We start from the raw sequence: 24,375 nt of genomic DNA, 5'->3' as shown, positions 1-24,375 counted from the left end.
TTTTATTTTCCAAGTATAATTTATTAACAATTACTTCACAAAAATAATTAACAAAATGACTAGGAATGTATGACCATTTGATGTCTACAACACTAAATCTCTTATAATTTAATATCACAGAATAATAGTGGAAGCTATTAGAGACAATATATATCCATAAGGTATAGGAAAATGTGAGTACAAAATTAAGTTCTGTATTACAAAAAATCATTCTTAGCCAGCCAACATGAACTTGAAAATAACTGAACAGAAGTATCTTCATTCATTAACCCAAGAGATGCTACTTAAGGACGACGGCAGTATTATGCATTTGAAACTTCAGTAATAGAACCAATATTTTCTCGCTCACTTTTTAGCTTAACACCTATTGTTATACATGGTTGTAATTGCCTTGTGTCACAGATTAATAATCAAAAATAAAATACTTAAAACCTTATATTTAAAAAGAAAAATTTTTGGAAAGAAAACATTTTTTCAAAAGTCACTTTTTAGCTTTGGAATGCTTCGTGCAGTATTTTATGAGACAATTTAAAATTTTTTCATGACAGTGTTACTCCTTAGCTATTCAAGAAACCTATAAAAGTACAGAAAATATAAAAGAGTTATTAATTGGCTGAATGGGTGTATATGTGTATGTTAACTATCCTATGCACACCAACTTTAAAACCAATATTACTGTTGTCACTGCCATTATAATTATCTATCTCGATATCACTACATAATGAAAATGAATAAGCATCATCATCAAAAGCCAATATCTCCAAAATTCACAAAATAAAAATTTATAAAAATCTTGACCGCTGCTCAACTAAGGATATAAAACCTCCCTGGTCCCCAATGTGGCTGACGAAGGTTTACAATTTTGCTATTTTATACCTATGATTAGAAATCTGGCATCTTTATGTTCAATAGTGAGCTGAATGGCTGGTGAGACTGTTGACGTCACTGAGGCAGAGCTAAGGGGAGGGACTAAATTTACAGCGATATTTGAAAATAAAGCGTCTATAATATCGACGTCGTCCTTACGCAGCATATAAAGTGTCGATTTTAGCGACGCGCTGCACCTTGTGTGTTAATTTATTTACAAAATTTTCCATATTAAAGCAAAATACTCATTTTCTATAAAACAGGATTTTAACAAAGCCTATATATACTTCTCACAAAAATCCAAGAGGTAATTCTTTTTTGCGAGTTAAAAGATCTGGTCACTCAATTAGGTTAGTGCATGTAGTCCTTTAAATCACTAGTGATTAACTGAACCATTCTCTGTCTGGTTCAACTATGATACAGCCATGGGTAAAGGTAATGGAGTTGTGTTGAAAAACTATAAAAAAAAGTTCAGTCACAAACCCATCACTTTTAACAAAGCATAATCATAAACCTATCATTTTTAACAAAGCATTAGTAGCAACTTAGGTGGATGCACTGAACTGCTAACAAGTTGAGAAGAACATGAAAGAGCAAGGCAGCGCCTATGCAAGGACAAGTACAGAAACACTAGGCTTCAAGGATAACAGAGGGTCTAGAGTTCTACAAGAACCATGTTTGACGACTGAAGGAATGTAACAATACATGCGAGATCCCAACCTCTTGCCAAGGCAAATCGTGAAGACAAAGTACGAAAAGACTGACCCTATAAGCCCTTAAGGGCGAAAGAAGGTAGAGGTAGAGAAGAAATAAAGCATTCCTGCACTTGAGGTGCTGGATCAAAGTCAACTTTGAGATTTCCAGAGGCATGAGAATTGAAATCATGTATGCTGACCTACCCATTCCAAAAACAGATGATTCTGTGAGCATATATCATAGAGTTTAGAGTTCTGTCTGTAGGAAAAGTGATGAAAAACACTGATGGACTATCCTTGATGCAAGATGAAATTGTGACTCTCATAAAAAAAAAAAGTAATGGACAAAATGGCTAAGAGGCCTCCTGGTTATTTTGAAAGTAAGAATCTTCTTGGGAAAGTTCTAACAGATCTCAATCTTAAATGGAACACTTGATGAAGAGGCCACTTCAAGAGTCCAAATGCTTTGGCTCTGCTATCAGCCCATTAAAAGCTCAAACACCATGCATAGTGCTTGTTAATATGAATATGTCTGGCTGCTGTGGATAGACAAAAGTCCTGCATTGTTCAAGAAGAGAAAAAGTTGTCATTCATTCAAAAAAGTGGAAACCAATAAATAGCCAAAGTACTGGAAGAGGTTAGTGGCAAGGCACAACAGGAGCCTACTTTCCAACATCATCATCACTGCAATTGCTTGCTGAGCATGGGAGCTGCAGAGGAATAGAAAGCCATAGATTCAACTCCAAATTAAAGCTAACTTCACCAGTGACAGAGCACATCCTATCAAAAATTCACAGGAACAAGAACAATCCTGATCAAGAAAGCAATTCTAGTAAACAAAAAAGAATCCTTGGTAAAGTTTATATAAATTAATCATTGCAGTCTAGATATATATACAGCACTGTTTACCAGACACGTCAATACACTAGTAGCAGTAAGAGCTAAAAAGAAACAAAAGACTTGAATGGGAACACGAAAAGTCATGCAGAAAAATATGCCCACAATGTATGTAAGTCTCCAGTACTGGAAGAAGTAGCTTATACATATAGTATAGGAAAATCTCTCTGACATGGAAATTTTTTAAACATGTTTGAGAGAGCTACAGTACAAAACAAAGCTTGTAAATGTAAAGATACTAGATCTTAACTAATAAAAAACAAAAATGAGAAAAATGACATAGTCCTACAGGAGACCTCACCTGATACAAACAAATCTAGGTATGCACTAAAATATAAAAGGTAAAAACAAGACTAATGAACTCATTAAACCCCATCACAAAATTTACCAAGGAAAACAAGCAGAGAATAAACTTACCATTGAATACTTCTAAGAAATTAACTCTTCCCACTTACACAAATATCCTAAATAAAATGGTAATTAATATCAGTCTGAAGGCATCAACTGGTCACTGGTCAGTAACCTGCAGCAAAAAATTTTATGCTAGTTTGGCATGGAACTTAAATTTCAAACAGTATGAAATAGGAAATCATTACGAAATTGTTAAAACAAAATGAAGAATCAAAGAGACCAATGTAAGCACAGCACTACTGAATCAAAATAACAACAGTGAATGAAAATAAATTAAAGTGCTTATGGAACCTCTGAACTACCTTTTGGTCTGGGTAAGTAAACTGCACGGCATGTTCATAACACTAAATAACGTTTCCACTGAAAATCTTAATGTTAATTAATGCTACCCCAGCAGAAGGAAAGCAGGCAATAACATAATGGCAAAGTAAAATTGGAGAAAACGATATTGACAAAGAATCTGAGTACAGTCACCTCTCATTGTTCATGCGTCTGATATCCACGAATCAGCCACCACTGCAGCCTTCTCCTCCTCCTCTTCCACCCACAAACTAACTAGGCTAGCTCCTGTTACTGCCTCCTCCTTGACCACTACTTTCAAACTGAATATTCATGTTTATGAAGTTATTTATTTTATAATGTTAAAAAAAGCCTTTACCTACATCATTACATTGGTTTCCTACATGATCTTAAGGGAAAAATATGTCTTGTAAACACAATTTTGGTATCCATAAGAGTGACTTTAATCCTGAACTATCCCTAAATGGGATTCTATGAGACACTCTTTTGACTGGCACACTTAGAATAATTCATATAACTACCAGAGATCCAAGGGTAGGCACATGCACCAGTCTTCCTGAGCCAACGGATATTTTTTCTCCTCCAACTGGAGTGACACCTCTGGAATTTGCGTGTGATAACAAGAATAGGCTTTGTTAATGGTATAAAATTACTAATGCTGCTTCCAACAAGAAAAAAAAAAGAAATAAATAAGTATTTCTGGTAAAGTTACAGTAGTAACACTAATCAAAACATTAAAAGTATATCTGAATATAAATAAAATCTTAATAACATAAAACCATTTTTATAAGTATTTACCTTTACCACTTTTCCATAACATTTTCACACCCAACTCACAACAATATATCACCCAAACAACAAATTAATATAAGTGTTGAGTCAGTCTTGCAATTGATAGTAAGCACTGAACATAGGAAAAGGGAGAGATTAATATGACAGGCCCCTAAATACAAACCCAATATTTTGCCTTGGTTATACTACCTGTAGTTAGGTGGTGTTAACCAAGAGCTGAGTAAAGAACTGATGAGTTTTAATTTTATTAAAGTAACCCTAATATTTGTTGTTAGTATTAGCAGAACCAGCTGCTGGTAAGAAACCAATTGGAAGGGCTGGAAGGAGGACATACACGTACTCAGAAAAATAAGGTTTGTATCAAGGGATCAAAACTATTTTAAATTTGTCTTTACATTGCCTTTTTATTTAATGTGCTGGCCCTACATTGTCCAGTCATTTTTATCTAAAGTTACTTATGCGCAGTTGAGAGATGTAGGCTGAATCTATATTTATGTCCCCTGGGGACTACACTACTACCACCAAATGCATTTTAGTTAGGAGGTCCATGAAGCTCCAGGATTTTTATCCAGTTCAGGTTGACCACTGGTAAGGCCTAAGCTCTCTCGAGTGGGTGCCTTGGACTGGAAGTGAATAGTGTGTGCTGATGTAGCTAACCAGTAATCTATTTCTTCATTAGCCTTGCCTGTGTTGCAACAGATCAAAGACCCATAGTAATAACTTGGCAATAAGGTATGGCAAAACTGAATGATATTTTTACCTATGCATCAAGGAAAAATAGCTAGAAAATATGAACAATGTTTTTACCCTGCAGCAATGACCATGTTAAGGGTGTAGTTCTCCTATCACCCTGCATTAATTAGTTCTTTTCACAAGGCACAGTGAATTCTTATTTAGATGAAGTTGAAAGATAAGGGAGAACCATCATCACCTAATGCTTGTCAGTGAACTGGTTCCTCTCTCTGAAGATAATCACATATAGAAAAGGGATAGGCTATGCACCCATTTAAGGGTCTGCCACACAGCTGGCTGTCAATGTTTTGCAATAACCAAAGAAAGAACCTATCAACCTAAAAAGAACTTAAGATACCCCAAGTATGAAAGGCCAATGTTTAGAGACAAGTGGCAGTATCCCCTGAAGGGCATTGTGCCAAAGAATCTGGCAAGACAGAAAACTTTCCTGTGCATTTCAAAAACATAGTTAGGGAGTCTGGGTATAGTAATGTCACTGCACATACAAAATATTTTGAAAGTTAATATCATGTAACCTGTGCAGTCAAACCTTGCCAAGGTACGAATTATAAGTTCATGTAACCTGTGCAGTCAAACCTTGCCAAGGCACGAGTTCTAAGTAATAAGTAAAATTACAAGAAAAACTCTTGGATTGTAGTGTTCATTCATATGTGTTAAGCATCATGTACACCCACTGGGATACAAAGCTTCTATCACTTGAGCCTTGTTTTTGCTGTTGTGTGGGCCAATACCACTGTGATTACTTTCAAATGAAAGTGTGCCATACTCCCACTGAATGTTTAAATTTGCTATGCCCATCATGATGGTATCTATGCATTGTGTTAATACTTTTGCAACAGTTTTGGTATAGTGTACTGCTGGGCAACTGTGCTTCAATCATGCTTTTTTTTAACATTATATTGATATTTTGGGTGAGAACTTCATTTTCCAAATTATCTGTGGCTAAACTAAGCTGGTCTTCTACTTTCACAGTTCCATTATGTTGCTGTGGTTGTTGATTACTTTATGGGGACCATCAATTTGCAGTCCCCATCAGTTTATAAGCACCTCTACATAACTGTCTGTGAGTAGGGGTACTTCCTGGTGTATCCTTTCACTGATTTCTCAATTCTCACCTAACACTGCTCTATCCCAGGTAGTATCTGTACAGTATAACACTATAAGAAAATAAGAGGGTAATATATTGTACGGGTCATTGTCAACTTAACATTGAAAGAAGCGACTAAATCCCACAGAAATTTTCATAAAAATGCTACAAATATGAAGTGGTCAACACAGCACATAAAAATAACTCTCACCTTTGAAACACAGTGTCCAACCAATCAAAAATAACACCTTGTCATCACTGAGCACATACTCTTCATCATAATAAAAACTTAGACAAAATTTTTCACATTATTAAGAATTACGGGGAAAATTGGTGCTCTTGGCAGGTATGTACGTGGAGGGATATCTAACCAAAGCTACTTACAATAAATTCTTGTGCGAAAGGTAATTACTGCAAATTGATTTAAGGGATTCTTTCTTCAAATTATCTTTCAGCAATGAATACAGTGATTGTAACAACGTAGGATTTACATTTCTTATTGTTATGGAAAAGTAGTTTTTTCTTTGGTCGTAATTACAACTATCAAAATGTTCTGTTGGTGGCGGTGATTTATAACACACTGGAAAACTGAATTTCCAAAAAACCTCCAGAACATCCCTCACAGTAAAAATGGTACAGACTATGTAACAGAATATAATTATGTTGCACCTTAAGAAATGGTCTAACTGAAACACACTTAACATTTGAAATAAATATGAATTCTGGAAGTTTAACAAAATAATTCTAATCTTTGTATGATATGCACCTAATTCCAAGCAAGTTTTGAAACAAAACAAAAACAGGTAATAACCATTAAATTATTAAATGTAATCAAGGCTGGACTACTTGATGCGTCAAACATCTAATTCCAATTACTGTGGTTATAAAATATAAATGAAACTAGAAAAAAAATTGTAGACAATATCAAACTTGGATCAGCAAATACCAAATTTTCCAGTGTCCTAGTACAGCATATAAATTACTGAATAAAAGAATATATATCACTGTACAATTACTTGTGTCCATTGAAACCTATGAATAATACGCTAGAAGATGAAATGCCTGGTAATATGAAAGCACTAAAATATCACAACTCGCACAGTTTTTAACTTATTTGTTGATAAATGCTCTATTGCAGAAAATATAGCTGCTCTAAATGGAAGCCACATCAAATAGCTAGTTCAAAGACTAATTCTAACAATGGATGAAATGAAATGCAGCACAAGTTACGGTTCAGCCACAAGACTAAACAACTTAGGAAGTTGCTGGATCAGGTTGGTCAACTATTACACCATCTTTTTTATGGGTAGCTAAATGTTTCTTCAGTTTTTTCACTGAACTGAAAACAAGACTACATTTTGAACATGGCAACTCCTTATTCCTTTGATGAACTACTTTATGTGCAGCAAGCCTGTAAGCATGAGCAAAACTATGACCACATTCATCACAGCAATGAGGCTTTTTATTACTATGCCTCCTATAGTGCGTTTCCAAACGTTTCTCTGAAAGGAAACGGGCACCACATATATCACATTTGGGGCGTGATGCTGAATGTGTTTTCATGTGGGCTGCCAAACCACTTCGCCATACAAAACCTCTGCTGCATACTGAACAAACATGCTTACGAACATTCACATGAATCTGCATGTGGTGATTCAGAAGACTGAGGAAACGATAACCCTTTAAACAATGTGTGCAATGATACCTTTTTGTGTTATGGTGATGTGATGCCTTGTGCATCACATATGATTTGTGTCTTTCAAAAGTTTTGTTACAAACTGGACATGTGAACAAACCTGTCAAATGTAATTTTAAATGCTGCTGTAATACCAGTTTTGTTTTGAAAGCTTTTGTGCACATAGAACACTCAAAAGGCCTGGCATCTGAGTGCATGCTCTTGTGCCTCTTAAGTCCTACTCTTGTGCGGAAAGGTTTATCACAAACAGCACATACATATGGTTTCTCTCCTGTATGAATCCACAGGTGTTGTATTAGAATACTGCGACTTGAGAAACTCTTGGAGCAGTAAGGGCAAGCATGGGGCTGAATATTGTGATGCCTGTTCAAGTGATACTTGAGACTGTTACGACCCTTCAACATCTTTCCACAGATCTGTTGGAATGAATAATTATGTGAAAATCATTTCTTACTTAGGTCACTTAAATAATATTCAAATATAAAAATACATATAAATAAAACCTACAAGCATAATTTAATAATGTACATGCTGGTAACTGTTTCCTTAATTAAACAAACATTATTCAAAATATCACTTGCATGAAAATTACGTTTATTAAACCATTCAATGATTTACTTACAAAACCAAAGGAATCAAACTCACTAAACGTTATTAAGTTCAAGAAAGGATTTTTAATAATGAATTATAAACTAAGTGTTAACAAGAGTATTGAATAATAGTGTAGTGCTCCTCTGTCATACACAGAGTGATAAGTTCCAAAACCCCCAATAGATGCTTTATGCTGTAGGCAAAAGTCTTGGAGAGAAAAACAAAGTCTTGCTGCAGGAATACAGCACTACTGTACTACATTTATTTATGTAATAAAACAATTCACAGCTCTTACTAAGGGAAAGAAGTGGCAAAACACTCAAAATTATTGTGTAATCATACAGACCTAAACTAAGAACCAGGTAGAGGGTTAAAGGCTTTTTTGCATGTACAACCTTTCCAGCCACATGTAGCACAGAGAGTGTACCTACTCAAACTGAAGGAAACAAACAATGCCATCGTGTTGACTTTCCTAACCAAATTCCTCCCTGACCATACTAACTGAGGTCCAGATAAAAAATTAGTGTAGATATTCCAACTCAAAATGTGACAAGTGGTTAGAGTATGGCCATTTGAATGTGTACTGCCCAAATAAAAAAGGAAAACTATCAATGCTCAAAGAATCAAATTGAATGCAGTTTGCAAATGCTTTGCACTATTGTTTAGCATTTATGTGAATGAAACTACTTTCCATCTTCAAAGAAAAATATCAGAAACTGTGGATGAAAAGCACTTAACCATAGGAAGCCCAAAAGGCAAGTGATAAGTGCCAATAAAAATGAATAATTTTCATATACTGTTGCCATAAAGATAAAACTAGTGAGGAGAAAGGAAACAGAGGAAACGCAATTGACAGAGCATGTCCATTTCCTATGTCTACTCAAATCAGTCTCACTAAAATCAATAAATCAATAATGACTGATGTCTCAAGAGTACCAACACCATCTCCATGCACTTTTGATATACATTAATACCAGCTGAGTCAGTGAACAGCAGTCAGAGGAACATAACTTCCAAAACCATGGATACTGAATTGCCTACCAGCCTTTCATTCTGTTTGTGTGAATATACACTATTTACATTCATAAAATGTATTTTACAAGGTGCAATATTAAAGGTATTTTACAAAGTGAAATATCAATGGCATAAGTAAGGAATACAGATATCACTGATGATGGTTTAGTATCAGAAAACAAAGCTGTCATTAGGGGGACATCCTTTGGCTGGCAAAAACTCAAAGCTAGTGGGTCTCTGGTTAGGTGCTTCTTTCATTTTTTATTGTTTTAGATAAATGGGGTGGTTAGCAAAATGAACAAATTTATTGATGACACTAAAATATACATCAGTGTTGATAATGATACAGCACTAAAACAGTTACAAGATGATTTGTACTGTACAATCTTGTACTGTGATCAGGCTAAAAGCCAACAACTGTCATCAAGCTAGTAATTTATGAAGACAATTACAAATGTTCAAATGAAAGTAAGCACTGAAGATGTACAGGTATACTACATGTAATATGAACTGTTTGTGTTGAGAAATATCAAAGGAATGAACTTCAATTGGCTTACCAAATATATAGTTGTACATACTATATTTCTAGTCCATATTTTTCTCAAGCCATCAGGTAAGCCAACAGACTGGTAAGTCAGTGATTATGAATAAATTGTGGAGAAAATGTGAATAATAATGCCCTTCTAAAATGATTCACATTATGTTACATTTGAAATAAACCTACCTTGCATATTGAGACCAACCACACAAACTATTAGGTTGTTGGCAGTTTTCAGTGACTGACGGCTTTTATTTGCAACCACCCTCATAAATACAAATCATGATTTACTTCTGTGGAAGTTAATACTGTACCAAAATTCCTTAATACAGTTAATGTTTTTGTTCCGTATAGGCTGTAAAATGACAGTGTAGCACCTAAGACTATTTCTTGTGAAAATAATTGATCAAATTGAACAAAAATTACATCAGAAGTGTTCTGTTTCTAACTTTTTCAAAAATTTCATGTAACATTATGAGAACACAGAAAGCATGTACATATAGTGCTGGTGGTGGTCACAACCACTCCATACACAATAATAATGAACCAAACTAACGAAATGACACATAATGCTATTTACATTGAGCTATATATATATACATATAAGAATAACAAAAAACTTCACTGAAAAATTAATCCATCAACAGCAATAAAAACAAAAACAATATGATGAGGATTTAAGATTTTAGTTCAGATACTTAGGGAATAATGGTTCTATTTCTTGTACTTATGACCTATAAAGGAGTTCATGAAATAATGTTTTCATTTGAATAGAAAATGCATTACACAGACTAAATAGTCAAAATTAATATGATTAGCCTACCTTCTTAAGAGTAGTTGCATATGAATTTTCATTATATGGATGAGTGAATCTGACTTTCATATTAGCATCAATAAAAAGACATCTGGTTTTAAGTAGGCAACTGGCTTAACTGATGAGTTCTATGTACTGAATTGTCAATACCACAAAGAGCTATTAACTTTTCTGTTTCCTAATGTTTTTGGATAAGATTTAAATAAAGAGCCCTTAAATCTGACAGTACATATCAATAATTTACGACTAACTTAAAATGCCATATTCAGTGTCACGGTTAAAAACCTTACCTGGCATAACATATCCATATTTTTCCTTAGTTTGGGTTTACCATCGCAGGAAGAAATACCCACTTCTGGTACATGGGTGTTAGGTGTTTCATACTGGTTCAACACCTTATCAGTGAGATGATGCTCTTCCATAAAATAATTATTGTAAGACGAGTTTAAAATCTCCTCAGATATCGGTTCATCCTCCTCAATCCAGAATTTTTCCTTTAGTAATGTATCTCGACTTGATCTAGATACTGAAATTAAAATATAACCTCAGAAAATTACTTTCCTTGGAAAATCCAGTGGTGGGAAAAGAAATGTTCACATCCATCAAACAACCAAAAATGAGATACTGATTATCACAGTCAAACAGTAAATAATAAATAAAGAAAATAAGAATATTATCAACTTTAGTCCGTCTATTCCCCTGCTGACTGAGACTTGAACAATAGCTTTGAAGTGTTAAGTGATCTGGTCTTATTTACCCTTTATACTTTTAAATGAAACTTACCTCTCCATTATATAGCTGATTCCCACATTTGAAAAAGGAGGTGGGCAAAGTAGAAATCAGCCAATCCTTTAAAGGCTACTTAGTAACAAAATATTTTGTACAAAACAAGTGTTTGTTTTAACTAGTGAATTCAATCCATAGGCTATCAATGCCACCTTAGGAAGATTGTCACTTAGGTACGAGATCCTCATCACAGAGACAGTTAAGGTCTCTTTGAAGGATGCCCCCTTCAGCAGAAGGAGGGGTAGGGTTACTGTGCCAAAACCCTGCAGAGCCATGATGGATAACTAACAAGTACATATGTATAAAAAGGTATACCTCTAACACTCAACACCGAGTACCTCCAAGCTTCCCAAAAACCACAACCAGGTTTAAAAGGCAGTAGACCAAAAAAGGCTTCCTATCAATAAAGGACATAATATCCATTGCACAAACCAGGGGAGTTAATGCTCTGCAGTAATCGTATTTAATCTCCGCACCATGAAGATAAACCAAAGTAAATACAAGATACCATGCCACTGAGTGACTTCAATATCTTATCTAAGGATAAGATTTTTACTCAAATGTCCAGTGGCTTACTTTCCATTAAGGATGGAAATTAGCATGAAAGTCCTTAACCAAGGACTTAATGAATAGGACATTACATTCCTGCTTTTCGAAAGCTCTGGTTTCCAAATCACTTAAACCACAGGGGAATTGGAAAAAACGAAACAGTAACCAACTGCTTATCGATAGAAACTCCCACAACTGGAAAAGGAGCTGAAATCCCCAAAACAATGTTGAGACTACTAACGGCAACCACCTGCCTACCTGAATGGAAGCTGAAATGATAGCGCATGCCAAGATTCTCTATAGGCAAGTGACAGTTGAGCAGGAGGCATGTCCACAGGCGATAGGAGCACATGCGATAAGAGTGCAACCGGTAGACGTGCAAGCGATAAGCACATAAGTGATAAGTGTACAGGCAATAAGCGCACAGGCATATAAGCGCACACGATAAGCAAAAGCCCTAGGTGCGCAAGAGACAGTCACGCGAGAGGCATAGTACAAGCCATAAACGTACACGTGATAGGCACACAAGCCATGGGCGTGCACGTGATTGGAGCACAAGCTATAGGTGCATACATGAGGCATACAAGCTGTAGACGCATGATTCATGGGCATGCATACGATAAGCGTACAAGCCATAGCATGCAAGCAATAGGTGTACGGGTCCTATTGCGGGTAAACGAAAGACATGCATGTACAAGAATGCGGCATTGTGGCAAAATGCGCAAATTTGCACTAGACGCACGCTACTGGTGCATCAAACTATGAGGCGCATTATCGCCCTGGCCAAAAAAATCCACAATACATGGGAAAGCTGTAGGCAGTCTAGGCTTCTCACTAAAGCCTGATACCTATACTAGCCTTAAATTGTGAGCGATCCTTATCTACAGGAGACTGAAGCGAAACTGATCAAAGCAAAATGTAATTTTCCTTGACAAGGCAGCTTGAACTCGCTTAAATACTACCAAAAGGTGACAAAGCATCACTGCTACCAAGCTTATCCCATATGGTAAAATTAAAGAGGAAAAACATCGGGAGACTCCTCTTATTCTTACCGGAGCGATCCTATCAGAGAATGAATTCTGGTGCTAGAATTGGCATGGCGCCCTACCAGACCAGACAGAGGAAGGGCACAGATCTGCACCACTTTCTGACATGTCCTGATTCCCCGTCACTCCATGCCGTGAGGAAGTAAGATAGGACAAGGCAAGAAAAAGCGGGGGCGCTTACCCTTCCTCCAACGTGGGAAACAGCCCAAATTTACCAAAACTCTTGAGAGGGTAGCGCAGAAAATAAAACACTAATGATAATAACGATAAAAAATTACTCTATCCTATCAAACCTAATACCCTGAATTGATGGGAAGCTTATCTGGAGTACGGGCAGTCCCTGGTTAACAGCAAGGGTTCCATTCCTGGCCGAGCGCCACTAACTGAAAATCGCCACTAATTATGGCAATAAATGGCATTTACAACATCGTAGTCGCCAATAAACTGCTTATTGGCGCCATTAACTGCTTATCAGTGCTGATAAACCACTTACTGATGCCGATAAGCCGTTTACTGACTCAGATAAACCGCTTACCATCGCCGAAAATCGGGTTAACGACGTCATTAGCCAAGCGCCATGAAACCAGATCACTGTTGACCAATGCCACCAATAAGCGAAGACTGCCTGTAACACATTGAAGAGAAGCAGCAGAGAACCCAACCAATTACTAAATGGGGAAGTAGACAAGACATGCACCCCTTTTACTCAAGTCTTACTAGTATTATCCTCTAGTTGTTTCTACAACCTAACAAGCCCTCTCCTTTCGCATCAATTAGCAACGCATTTCGTTCAACTATGATTTATATAGTTATGCAATCATAACCTTTCCCTCAGCAAAACATATTTTGGAGGTCAATAAAACTGGAATAATGCCTATTGCAGCAACCCTCATGTTACAGGATCATACTGAATGAATATTAAAAAATAAAAGAACCACCCAACAGAAAACCAATTAAACACCTGATGAACTCCTACTGAAACCAGCAACAGAAGTAGACTGACCAACTACAATTGTTTGTACTTATCGGTCCCCTGGTGAGGGGTGGGGGAGTAAGTTTTTTTTCAACCTGTTGAACTGCTGCTGGCGTGCAAGTAAAGTTTGTGAATGAAGAGGTAGTTCATTTTAAAAAAATAACTTGGAAGCCTAAGAGAGTCTTTATAACTCAATCTACTAGTCATTTAAGCTACAATAGAGTAGTAATAAATCACTTTACAATTACAAAGTTTACAAATACTTGATTCTGAAAGATCTTTTTCTTAACCTTCAGCAAATATAAGCACAAGTAAAATATGTTCGTATTAAAACAAGACAATTACATGTTAACTTACCTGAATGATTAAGAATATCTTTTGCTAGTTCCTTCCTCTTCATATTACACTTTATTTTGCTCTGATGAGGTATAAACCACAACTTCAGCTTTCTCGATTAAGTCATGTACCTTGGAATTTTCACCATTACCACTTTTCCAACTGTCTATGTTGAATCCAACCCAAGGTGTGATGCCCTGGCATGTCTTGCTGATCAGTTGTTTTTGTAAGGCTCGATTTCCATGAGATTCTTTGCTCCTTATAATATGTGGCACTTGAGAAGGAAGTTGAATATGAGGCACTCTGAGTGTTACTTTGACCTGAGAGTATTTGCACTTGGAAGATTAAACTGATTTTCCACAGGTGGTGGTGCAGCTGGGAGAGGTAACATGGGAGGAGTATTTGGAAAAAAACTTCCCGATTGTTCTAAAGGACTATAGTCTTGAGAGTCATTACAAATATCTGGAGTAAATGAATAATTCAGATGATGAGTCCCAGGTGTTGATTGGGTATCAGATACATAACGTAATGGTGGAAGGGGCACAGTCGAAGATGTGGATGTAGGATATGCCGGGGGAGCTCCCATGTTACTCTTGTGATCTACTAAAATATTTGAAAGATTCTGTCCACATCTAGAAGTATGATGATAAAGAATAATCCTCTGGAGTTGGAGGCTGCTGGGAATGTAACTGGTTATGGAACTTGATGATGAAATGACTAGTAGCTGAAAAAGACAATGCATTTTGAAATGTGCCCTCGTATGATGGAGGACTCAAAGACCTTTCTGCGGATAAATCAACAGAACTAAACTTTGTCACCATTACAGGATGCTGCTCTGAGCAAACTTTACCAGCCACATGCTGTGATTCTGTATTAGAATGGTGGTCAGAACTATCAGCAGCATGTTGGTATTTGCAGATGGATACTGAGATGAGGATGACAGATGTGGAAATGAATATGGAGGGAAGAAGTGGTGACTGACAATCCTTTTCAAAGTCACTAGCAGCTTGCCGTGAAATGACTGGTGTACTGTTAGGTGACTGACAATAACCAGGCTGATGTGATGAGTCACCGTGATCGCTGGGGATTTGGAAAATGGTGCGTAAAGACTGAGGATTCTGTAACCTAACCCCAGAATGTAAAGTTGAAACTGAAGGAGTCGTTGCTTATGGGAAGGATATATTTAGCTGGTGTGAATGGGAATATGATGATGATGATGGCTGTGGAGGACTATAAAAGTTTTGCTGTGGAGACTGTGTATATAGATGCTTGTGGAGAAACATCATAAAGTGAGGAGTGTGACGGTTGCAGTATATGAGCTGGGCTGAGGTGGGAGTGAATGCTGCTGTATGAGTTCATCTGTGGAGACTGACTGAATGGAGCTACTGAGCAATGAGCTAGAGTATGGTGAAGTCTGTTGAGGAGGCTACATGATATGAACCTTGTGATGAATATGACAAAGGAGTTGCACTTGGGGAAACTGGGTATGATGCCGATTTAGAAACATATGGATGAGAACACTCCTGTATTGACTGACTGCATGACTGGGAAGTAGAACTGTCCAGACATCAATGGGACAGACGACAAAAGAGGAGGTCCTGTCTTCTCCACTGGTGCTAACTTTTCTTACTGCACTTTGCATCTCACTATGGGGAGATGGTGAAGACAGCTGGACATGAGTATTTGTTGAAACAGGAAACCAGTGACAGAGCTAAGTGTGGTTGAATGTTTTGAGAATGAGTTGATGAAAGGGACTGAGAATAGACAGATGAAGTGCAATAATTTCTGAGTAAGAGAAGGCAGATGAGATGATGAAAGTGTTGTCTGATATTTCACTGAATGAGGTGAAAGAAATATGAGGGGGATCCAATGTGGAGTGACAGACCTTGGAAAAACTAGAACTAACAGAGGTAGGTTTTAAATGGAGACAGGAACACTCAGATGTTCTAACATAGGAACAACATTTAGAAGAATCTGGCAGGAGAATGCCTCCCCACTCTCAATAGTATAATTTTGAGACAAAGTACTTGAGTGATTAGTAACAGAATTTGGAAGTATAAACAGAACACTCTGGTTTTGTAGAGCCTATAAATGATTTTAAAGGCACTGTGTTGTATGTTTGATAATTACAGATATATTGCAGGATGAGTTATTAGGTTCAAAAAGTTAGTAAACTGAGGTGGGGTGGAAGGATCTCTTTCCTTCACACAGATTTGCTGGGGCTTTAGTGAGGAGAACTTTCACCAGGGGAGCTTATCTATAAACACACTTTTCTTCATCAGTCTGTTGTTTTTAACTTTGACTTCAGAAGGTGAAATGGAATGTTCATAATAAACTGGGGTAAGGTGGAGGTGGATGGTGAGGAATATCTTGCTCTGAAGGGTAAAGCTCATTAGATTGTAGTACCATGTCCTTGAGGGTCTTTTTGTACCCTGAGGAGGAGCCAGTTTTTCATCAAGACAAACATCATGAAAACTACTACTGGTATCTTCGTTCCACTACCAGCCACAATCCTGTAAAAGGAACTGTCTTTGTTACCTTTTATTTTCCTATCACCTTTAGTAGGTGCTTTCCTTTTCTTCTCTTAATATCTTTATTTACAATACCACTAGTATCATCTTCAGTTTTTATATTTATACTTCTTTCTCACATATTTTCGAAGAACATTATCACCACTACCAACAAAATTTCCAGTTTTTGTAAACTAATTTTACACTTTTCGTCACTTTCAATTTTTATGGCATCTTTGGGAATTAATGAAGATGATTGTGAGATTGCAGGTGATGGTGTACTTGACAAGAATGTAGGTGCTGGAGGGCTAATTATTATTAAAGTCTGTGCATCTACTTGAGAGCCTTTGGGAAGGATATTTTTCACATTTGATCTCTTCAGTCCCATGCCTTTTATCCTCTCTTTCAGAAAAACTAGCCCTTTGCTTGATCTGACTTTCCACTTGGCAGTGTCTGCTGTGCTTCACAAATCTGAAATAAGTACAGTGCTGGGCATAGTTCATGAACTATTCATCACATTTATTTACTTAACCCTACATGGCTATTTATAGGCAAAAAAAAAAGATAAAAATACATGAATAGCAACAGATACTTAAATAAAAATATACATTCACTACTTAGCTATCTGTATACAATATGCTAAAAGAAAACTGTTGAGTCTGGAGACTCTCAAAGATCATGAATGTTGGGCTGATGGGCTGTGATGAATAAAACAAGCACACTGAGAGTACAGCTAAAGCAACACAGCACATGTCTCTACCCACAGCAAAAGCAATACATGGCTACCCAATCCCACTTCTCTACAAACAACCTGATTAATAAAATATTGAAGTAGACATCATTAAACCCCCTTCGCCACCGGGACGTACACATAAGTCTTTTCCAATACAGTAATAAAAGATCCATGACGTACACCTATACGTCTTCATCCCTCCTACGTTAAAAGCTGTTTCTCAGCTTGATGGGTTTCAGAAGCGAGTATTGTGTCGAGAGAGGTGCAGAAGCTCCACCCACTATTCATTCTAGCCAATGAGTGTCGATGGTCATCGGACGTCATATTCATATGGGATATTATAAGGGTATCGTCAGCAGCACATGCCAGTGCGTCTCAAGCCGTTGTGTATAAAACATTGTCACGATCTTGTGAGTAAACCATTTGGATTCGAATGCTAAACTTTTTTCCCTTTTGATTGCAATTATTTTACAGGGTTTTTTTATTTCAGTATCATGATGTCGGATGATAGTATTTCAGATTCTGGTCTGAATACCTGCCAGATCTGTCAGATGATTATAGTGATAGTGGTGATAGTTGCTTGGAGGATGACAGCGACACCGAGTATTTAGAAGACATTGAACCCATTGTCGATGAAGGTTGGCGGTTCTTAACAGATCCATTTTGTGACGTGCGTTCCCAGACCCACCCCGGATTCCACGGTGACAATGGAATCTGTTTGCACACCAGACTTCACCTGCCCACGAGATGCATTTGTTTCTTTTTGTGATGATGTTTATTGACAGACTGTGTGAATGGATGAATGCTCGGGCCCGATATTTTCAGTCAACAGGAAAGCGGAAGGTAAATGGACTTCTGTGGAGGCTGTCACTCGTGATGAGATGTATGTTTTTCAGAGCTAACTGATGATAGGGGGTGAATAAAAATGCCCCGTTTATATATGTATTGGTCATGATTCAACATAGGGTCCAAGGATCTTTTATAAAGAAGTTTCTATTTTAACTACGTTTTTCCACTACATATTCCTCTTTTTTCGATATTATATATATATATATATATATATATATATATATATATATATATATATATATATATATATATATATATATATATATATATATATATATATATATATATATAATATTCACTGATATATACACAATGTTTCACATAAGAATATAAATGAAAAATATGAATAACAGAAAGTTTAGTGGGAGCAAATGATGACTGATATACTTGCGGTCGATGGGGGTCTCATGCGGTATGCAAGCGTTATCGGCAGTGCAACAGGCCAGTGGCGAAGGGGTTAAAGCCTTTGCAGAGGTACACAAAAAGTCTGATTTAAATCCCTAAGACTTTGTAAGACTGTAAGACTTCAATAACAAGTCAAGTGTGGCCATGACCTGAGAGACAGGCAGACAGAGACAAGCACACTGTACATCTCCCTTCACGATAACATCAGATGATTAGTCTAAATTTTTACTAAATCTGACAAAAATCCCTTCAGCCATATAGGAACTGCAATAGCAAGGTAGGTGGGCAGCAAAGACAACTAAAAATCGTAATGAACAATCTCCATTCATGCACATGTACGCGAGGAAATTTATACATAGTTTGACTGAAATCCTTTCCACCATGCAGGAGATGTGATGACATGTAAACATGACAGACAAGCTGATGGACAGACTGACAGAAACACATGAATATAGGGAAAAAACCATAGTTCCCCCTTTTTTTTGATTGGGGCAAAATACTGGAGAAATATTGACACAATACAGGATTTTTTCAGATTTCACACACTTTAAACACTAGCTCTGTTTCGTGGATTACACGGGGTGTGCTGGCTGCCTATATTATTTAGCAAGAAAAAAAAATTTTATAGCAAAAATTACTTTCTGTTTTCAAAACTATAAACACTAATGAACTAAACACAATTACCCAGTGCCTTCCAAATGATATCAACATTTTAGTCTTTGGCTTCCTATGAGGTTACTGCCTGCACTGTGTACATTAAATAGCACACTGTAGTCAACATGAAGGTTCTTGGCAACATTTCTTGTACTGTCAGCTGCATTACTCTCTGCCTTCAATGTTTTGTACATTCTCTTTTCCCATCTAGCTGCCAAACTACATACTATTTCCAATTTACTGTACATTTAAAAACAAATCCTACTCGTGCTCTCCATAAGATCAAGAAATGGTTCTCAGTGATCTTGTTAAACTACTTTAAAATTTCGTAACTTACATTTTGAATGAAAAGTGGAACTGGAAATTGACAGAGGAGTACTCACGGATTTTGATACCAAAGTAGAGCAAGAGTTAAGTTTTGTGGTTGCTAAAGGAAGTATGACAGGAGTTGGCTGTGGTAAACTCTGGACAGCAATGCTGGAAGATGGCAATGCAATACTCTGGGGATGTTCTCCCAAACCTCCTCGGACTATTGGTGGAGCTAAAATTATTGTGGTTCCTGGGGCTGCTAAAACACTGCATACTTGTGACAGTCCATTTCACAATACCGTCTTAAAGAAATCTGAAAATTAATATTGTTCCTAAGAAATTCTTATGTTAAGGTCATATTTTACTCAAGTATGTAATTTTTCAACATAATGAATTTTATTATACAAACCCATTATAGTACTTATAATTAGCCCATATTCATGGTCTTCAGATGTCCAAGACATTTCATTATCATCATATGAGAGATGAGCAGCTGTAGCCCTACCATTTTACATACAAATTCCTTAGTCTTAAACAGTTAACTGCTGAACTTTCATACACAGCAGTCTGGCTAGCTGTTAAAAATCAACAGGGCTGAAGGGCAGAAACTTTGTATTACCTTGTATAAGCAACAGGTTTGTATTAAAAAAAAATAGTTTTCAATATATTTGATTTGTTTCACCAAAAATCTGTTTCTAATAATTATACCATATCAAAATTTACCTGGGAAGAGTCAAACTGATAAGTACCACAAAATTAGATGATTTATTTGGACCTGCAAGATTCACTGACAACTCTTGGATAGAAACCTCATTCATAGATCTGAAAAACCAGGGAGACATTTTCATACCACACTAATTATTGTAAAGTTATTTGCATTTTTCCTAAACTTACAAGCCAGAAAACTTTATGTAGAAATATCTTTTCAATTGCCTCCTGGAATCGGTCACTGATGCTAGTTAACAATGTCATTCATTAGCGGCAGGTAGGATAGGGGTAAAGGGCATCAAGGACAGAAGGAACTTGGTTTGAAGGGGATTATGACAAAAGACTTCAGGTTTGTATATCTATGAAAATGCAAGTTACTTATGAAAAATCTATCTGTTACTACAAAATTTAACCATCTTTTTTCAAAGAGGAATCTTACTTGGGAGGTCATCTTGTGGAATTTGACTGACATGTTCCTTCACCAATTGAAAGTTTTACTTTCCCAGTCATGATAATGAGTGTGGTAAAAACTCTTGAAACTTAAGAGTTTGAATTAAGATGCAAGGGCAGATAGTACCCTGTGGCACAGTTAAAATTCTATTAAACACCGACTCTACAGAAAAATTCAGGGGAACCCTGTTTCTCCCTGTTAAGTAATGGAGGTGTAAGTCAGCAGACAACTAATATTACTGCAAGTGCCACTCCTTGTTAAAAAGGAGGCAGAAGAGTTACGTCTACTAGTCAATGTTTTAAAATAAGATGCTGTTGGCTCTGATTCTTGAGTAGGAAGGGGAAGGGGGAAAGTAGTGCAAGCCACTCACTTATTCATCCCAGCCTTATGTCAACCTAGGTATTTCTGTCCTTGAGGAGCTTAAGTAGCTACAAGCATGCTGAGCAGCTATCACATGACCGGAGCGAGAGAACTTACTGGTCTTGAGATCAGATTGTTAACTTGCTGCATCACTCCCAAAACGAGTTGAATCAATGAGATCAATTTAGATGGAGTTGCTGTGAAAGATTACCAAAGATAATTTTACTCACAAGTAAGCCCAATGATTTCCTGAAAGTGCTTCTACAAATCAGCTTGCAAGGGCTCCAAAGGAGCAAGACCCTATGGATCCATCAGGTACTGGTAGAAGAAGGGACCCTTCCAGGGGAATGAGGCAGAGATGAATTAACACAGCCCAGTGATTGACCAAAAGATGTAGATAACAAGCAACTGAAACTAAACGAACCAGTTGCAGAACCATGATCAGAAGATGCTGGTGCCAGCCAAGAACAGTGAAAACCATACGTTATAAGTACTATGAATTTGATGTACTCTCCTTAATGATAAGCCAAATTTTAAATTCATTTATTTTTTTCCTAGGAATAAGAACCTCTGCTTTCATAAATGGAGTACAGTATTCCAGCACATCTCGCGCTTCGGCTGCTCCTGACCAACCAAACAGGTATCACCTGACCTGTATTGGCCTACCTTGTGTTCTCAGCTGTACTTGCAAATAGGTGTTATTGTGTGTCAGGATATGCCTTGTGATAGTGTTCTTTGTGCATTTTTCACCTTGTGTCTTAAGCCAGATTCTGTGTTGCATAAACAGTCATGAACAAGTCCATCAAGGAGTACCACATACTTTCCGTAACTGTCATCATATTTAAGGATCAAGTCATCAATATCAGGGGAAAGCATAAAGCATCTGCTCTCTCAAGGTGACTGTAAAACAATAGCTAGTTCTGAGCAATAACACACAGTATGACAGTAAGAACTGCCATTCATGAAAACTAATTTCCCTTTTTAATCATATCACCAATCTGAGAACTATTAACTTCAATACATTTATAGTATAGAACTGAATATTCATTTTATCATAAATACTCAAATTGCACTCACTGGCTTCATCTTTGTTACTTCTAGTTATCTTCTTTCACAGCGCCCAAGGAAACTGAAAAGTAAAACAGAATTTGTCATGAAGCATTTGATTAAAGGAAATACAATAATAAATGACATGAACCAAAGTTAAAGAGCATATAAAACAAGTGAATCATATCTGACGGCTAATTCACATACAGTGCTGTTTATCAATCAACATCTTTCTGAAACAATGAAAAAAATGTACAGTACTCATCTACAAACATTTATTTTAAAACCTATACTATATCTTTCCATCACGGTTAAAGAGCTATCTCAAAACGGAGAACAATAAAAAAAAAAAATGCCACAAAACCTTTTCTGGTCATCATTACCTGGAGATCACAGGTGTTTCAGCGTGTCACACCTACCGAAGTTCTCAGTAAAAAAAAGTCAGCTATTGTATAAATGTTGTTATTGTGTGTTCACAGCAGATCAAGTTTAAAAAAAAAATGAATCTTCTTTAAATTCTTAAAAGGGATAGTGGCTATTGGAAGCTGATGTAGAGGCTCTCCACTTCACTTCAGGTGTGTAGACAGAGAACAACTTTCATCTGCACATTAATATCTTGGAAATGAGTGCAGTGATGTTAGCCCTACAAACATTCCAGGATTGTGTGACGAGTCACTTAAGTGCTTTTGAGTGACAACATAACTGTAATGGCATGCATCAAGAAGCAGGGGGAATGGTTTCACTTTACCTCTGCCAGAAGGTAATGTAGATGCAGACCACTGAATTGTCAACCAGGTATACTTTGAAAAGGAGGAATGATCTGGCATACCAGCACAGCCATCATGCAGGTAGTGATGACAAAGTGGGACCTACATCCCTGCATGGCCAAGATACCTTTCAAACTTGAAGAACACTGGTGATCAACCTGTCTAACTCATAGCTAAACAGGCTCTCTGTGTTGTGCCCTCCTGTTCTGGACCCCTAGGCTGCTCTGGAGGACACCTTCCAGAAACCCTGAGAAAATCTGGCCATCTAGGCCTTTCCTATTATTCAGTCCACTTCACAATGTGATCACTCAAGGTTTTGTCACTCCAGTTCTTGGATAACCCTGGTAGTTTCTCACTGGCTCTATGGTGAATGCAGCCAAAATAGGACGATGTGTGTGAATGGAAACTTAGACCCACTCATCTACATTCTTAAGCAATGAAAAAGAATGTGGAATGATGGGATAACATTCATAACACCACTATTGCTTTATTTCCAGCTACACATTTAAAAAAAAAAAAAATTCCCATTTTTGGAGTCGTACCCACTGAAATGAATTACTATGGTCAAGAATGTTGACAGATGGGCCAAGGCAAAAAATCCCTATCACTACTAGCCTAATCCTGAGGTCACTTCAACCACACGAGACCAAAAAGTGGCCTTTTTTGCTCTTTTCTGGAAAAATCTCCATTGTGTTGCCATAACTCTACCCCCTAGTTTGCCCAATAATTTTTCTTGTGACTAACAAGTTTGATATGCAGCTCCAATGTAAATGCTTAGTTTGCCTTCCAAACCATCGGACAATGATGGAGGAACCCAACTGGAAACCACAGCATCAAGTCAGGGTGGACAGGTTTGCTTCAGATCAAAAACTAAGGCCTGGCACCCAACCACAGGTTAGGTTAGGTAACTGGGCATTCTTGTCCTGAATTTGTTTTTAATCTTCCCCAAACTAACATCATGGTTTCCCACTGTGATTACACCGTTAATGTTAAATATTGGATAGTCTTTTAATGGATAGCCTAATCTAGCAGGCTATCCTATAAAGAAAAGATATAGATATCACCTTTGCCAAAAACTGAGAAAAACGCTTACAAACTAGCCTAGAGAGGCTAAACCATCTTTTTGCACACTATTTCAATAAAATAATACCTTTAGCTATTCTATAATAGTTAGGCAAATAGGGCTCGGATTAGTAAGTAACCCACAGCAAAAAGGAGTCAGATGACCTTCGCTAGTATGGTCTCTAACCCCGAGGCTAATTTATGGTGCCCCACCACGAATTTTGGCCAATATAAGCCCAAAATAATTACCTACGCGTACGTCAATTGCCATGAAGTCTCATTCGATATCACGCAATGATCTGAAGGCGACCAAAACTCTTTTTTGGCAACTGACTTGGCACCACAAAATGTAAACAGTGACTGCAAGAGAAAATG

The 24,375-nt window shown here is 37.0% G+C and overlaps 1 protein-coding gene across 2 annotated transcripts; it reads right to left on the bottom strand.

The window, feature by feature from the left end:
* Window positions 1-24,375, bottom strand: LOC136847820 (zinc finger protein 846-like). 2 transcript variants are annotated; one of them, XM_067119751.1, is made up of 6 exons: window positions 24,250-24,375; window positions 22,202-22,253; window positions 19,680-19,918; window positions 14,167-17,126; window positions 10,746-10,981; window positions 1-7,914 (listed from the first exon to the last, which is right to left on the bottom strand). In XM_067119751.1, exons 4-6 carry the CDS (start codon window positions 14,207-14,209, stop codon window positions 7,057-7,059), a joined length of 1,137 nt encoding a protein of 378 aa, XP_066975852.1. In that variant the 5' UTR covers window positions 14,210-17,126; window positions 19,680-19,918; window positions 22,202-22,253; window positions 24,250-24,375; the 3' UTR covers window positions 1-7,056. The 2 variants fall into 2 exon arrangements, with proteins under 2 accessions (XP_066975852.1, XP_066975853.1); XM_067119752.1 differs by lacking the exons at window positions 14,167-17,126; window positions 19,680-19,918; window positions 22,202-22,253; window positions 24,250-24,375 and adding an exon at window positions 13,137-13,416.

The sequence above is a fragment of the Macrobrachium rosenbergii genome, chromosome 17 (genome assembly GCF_040412425.1).
Source record: "Macrobrachium rosenbergii isolate ZJJX-2024 chromosome 17, ASM4041242v1, whole genome shotgun sequence".
NCBI lineage: Eukaryota > Metazoa > Arthropoda > Malacostraca > Decapoda > Palaemonidae > Macrobrachium > Macrobrachium rosenbergii.
Note: the sequence above shows the minus strand (reverse complement) of the source record. Positions and strands in the feature narration are given on the sequence as shown.